Source organism: Neophocaena asiaeorientalis, unplaced genomic scaffold (genome assembly GCF_003031525.2).
Source record: "Neophocaena asiaeorientalis asiaeorientalis breed wild unplaced genomic scaffold, Neophocaena_asiaeorientalis_V1.1 scaffold606, whole genome shotgun sequence".
Lineage (NCBI taxonomy): Eukaryota > Metazoa > Chordata > Mammalia > Artiodactyla > Phocoenidae > Neophocaena > Neophocaena asiaeorientalis.
The window spans coordinates 1440378-1443089 of record NW_020173687.1 but is presented as its reverse complement, the minus strand read 5'-3'; the positions used below and the strand labels follow the sequence as shown (position 1 = coordinate 1443089).

General features: G+C 59.7%; 1 protein-coding gene across 1 annotated transcript in view; it reads right to left on the bottom strand.

Moving 5' to 3' along the window:
* The window catches only part of LAMA5 (laminin subunit alpha 5), a 48602-nt gene that overhangs the window by 18480 nt on the left and 27410 nt on the right, over nt 1–2712 (bottom strand). The window contains 4 exon segments of the mRNA XM_024750178.1: nt 1–124; nt 212–309; nt 2176–2284; nt 2385–2545. The exon segment at nt 1–124 is cut by the window's left edge and continues 4 nt beyond it. Of these exon segments, the coding sequence (XP_024605946.1) occupies nt 1–124; nt 212–309; nt 2176–2284; nt 2385–2545 (492 nt within the window).

The window sequence follows — 2712 nt, the reverse complement described above, 5'->3', positions numbered from 1 at the left end:
CGCGCCCGGCGTGAGCTCCCGAGAGTGGGTCAGCGGGAGGCCGGGCGGCAGCGGCAGCACCTGGCAGTCCCTGAGCACCACAGGCTGCGGCGGCTTCGGGAAGCGGGAGGGCAGGCAGGCGGCACTGGGGGGTGGGGAACACAGGGGTGAGTCCCCGAGTCCCGGCCACCGCCCTGCCGCCGCCCTGGGCTCCCGCCCCCGGCCCCACCACCTGCTGGGGCTGAAGGCGCCGTGATTGCTAATGCAGCGGACGCGGGGCTCCACGAACTCTGAGCTGAAGGTCTCCGCGGGCACCAGGGTGGCACTGTGCTGCAGAAAGGGGACAGGTGTGGGTGTGGCAGCAGGAGCGGCCCATCCACACCCGCACCCAGGCCGGTCCTGCTCTCTGCACCGAGCCCCCAGCCCCCACTCCGCCTGCCTCTCCTCCAGCTGCACAGACCCCAGCCCTCGGCTGTGGATTCTGGGCCTGCAGCACCTCCCAGCTACCCCGGAGGCCGTTCTTCCTCCCACTGCACTCCACCGCCCTCTGTGGTCATAGCGCTGGGGACCCGGCACAGGCGGGCGCTCAGCGAGCGGGGGTTCGTGAGCAGGCGTCTCCGTCCTGTACCGTCTACCACGGCGAAGAAACTTGTGTGTGACAGATACGGTAAAACGTGACACCTCAGGGGGTCTAGAAAAACCCGACAGTGAAGACAGAATACCACGTGACCATGGCGACAGCTCCATCCATCCCTACCATGGCGTCGGCCAGAGGCAGCACAAAGGAACACCTGTGTGACTCCAGGTGACTCCAATTATAGAAAGTTCCAGAATAGGCAAACTAGGCGGTGCTGTCAGTGTCTGGAGGCAGTTACCCTGGCCGGGGCGGGGTGGGGGCGGGGGTTGGCTGAGTGGTGCCAGGGGTGGGGCCATGTTGCTTCCTGGCCTGGGTACTGGGCTGTGGGTACAGCTCCATGGAGAGTCTAAAGTGTCCCAGCCCACGACTACAGCGCCGCGTGTGCATGAGGACAGAACCGCAGGGGTTCCGATGTCGAAAAATTAGGAGGAAGCAATGTAGCACGCGTTACTTAGCAACGCGGAAGAAACGGACTGACTCTGGAAAGTAGAATGAGAAGTATGCAGATGGGGCGTGCGATTACGCTTTGTTGTTGCAAGTCTGTTTTCAATATTTGACACTTTCATAAAAATACGTCTATATGATACCCTGATAAAACTTTTAAAGGCCTAGGGAAACGTAGCAGTGAGACTAGGTCATACTCTGATGAGAAGGACATCACCTATTTTGTCACTTACTGAATAAACGCGTGTGCTTGGTTCTGGGCATTGAACTAACGATTAATATTGCCCAGAACATTGAGCCTTGGGATTTGAGTTTCAACTCCGTGAAGCTGACACAGAAGCAAGTTACGGGCTTCCCTGGTGGCACAGTGGTTAAGAATCTGCCTGCCAACGCAGGGGTCATGGGTCTGATCCCTGGTCTGGGAAGATCCCGCATGCCGCAGAGCAACTAAGCCCGTGTGCCACAACTACTGAGCCCACATGCCACAACTACTGAGCCCACATGCCACAACTACTGAGCCCACATGCCACAACTACTGAAGCCCGCGTGCCTCGAGCCCGTGCTCCACAACAAGAGAAGCCACCGCAACGAGGAGCCCGCACACCGCAACAAAGAGTAGCCCCCGCTCGCTGCAACTAGAGAAAGCCCATGCGCAGCAACAAAGACCCAATACAGCCAAAAATAAATACACACGTTAAAAAAAAAAAAGAAGCAACTTACCACAGCGATAGCAAATCCCAAGCTTCAGAACCCACGCTGTGTGGACCCCATCCTAATTCGGGGCCACGAGGTGTTGTGTTTTTGTAAATTATACCAAAAAGCAGCCTTTCGTTCAGATTGCTCTTCCTACTCTGACTCCAGCGCATCACGGTCCCCTTATGTGACCGTGAACGTTATTTATAAATAAATTTACATCTCATACCCACAGGGAGAAAACCCTGCAGGAGGAGGATTCTGGAAGAACCTCCACCCGATGTGAGCTGAAGATGGCACTGGTGATGGGTACCCAGGCTCATCACATTCTTCTACTTTTGCGTGTGTCGAAAATCTTTGGAAAGACCTAACCCCACAGGGGGGTCCTGCGGCCCATGCAGGTGAGGGGGTTGGGGCCTCACCAGGAAGAATCGTGCGTGCTCGGCTGTGAGCCGGACGCTGGCCTCCGTGTCCAGGTGGAAGACCGCCAGATGGCGCTGGGCATCCAGGGCGGTGCCCCTGCACAGGGTGCTGGGGGGCGGGCAGGGGTGGTCAGTGGGTAGGGCAGCCCTGGAGCCCAGAGCCCTCCACCGGCCCCCAGGCTTGAATCCTCTCCCCACTCGCTAGACACCTGTATGGGCAGGGGTGGAGGGTGAGCGCCCCCTGCTGGGGGGCCCGCTGGGGGGTGTGCACAGCTACGTCCACCTCCTGGCGGGCGTCCTCATTGGCATACTCCACCACCAGGGCATAGGGGCCTGGCTGCGTCACCGCCACCTGAAGCTGGACGTCCACCTGGGGGGACAGGGCAATGTGAGGCCCCCGCCCCAGCCCCCCACCTAGAGAACAGGACACTCCTGAACATGGCCCTTCCCATCCCCTCCCTGCACAGCCTCGTCCCCCATCTCAGGGCCTGTGTGCCCGCCATCCCTGCTGCCTGGGGCACTCCCACAGCCCCTCGG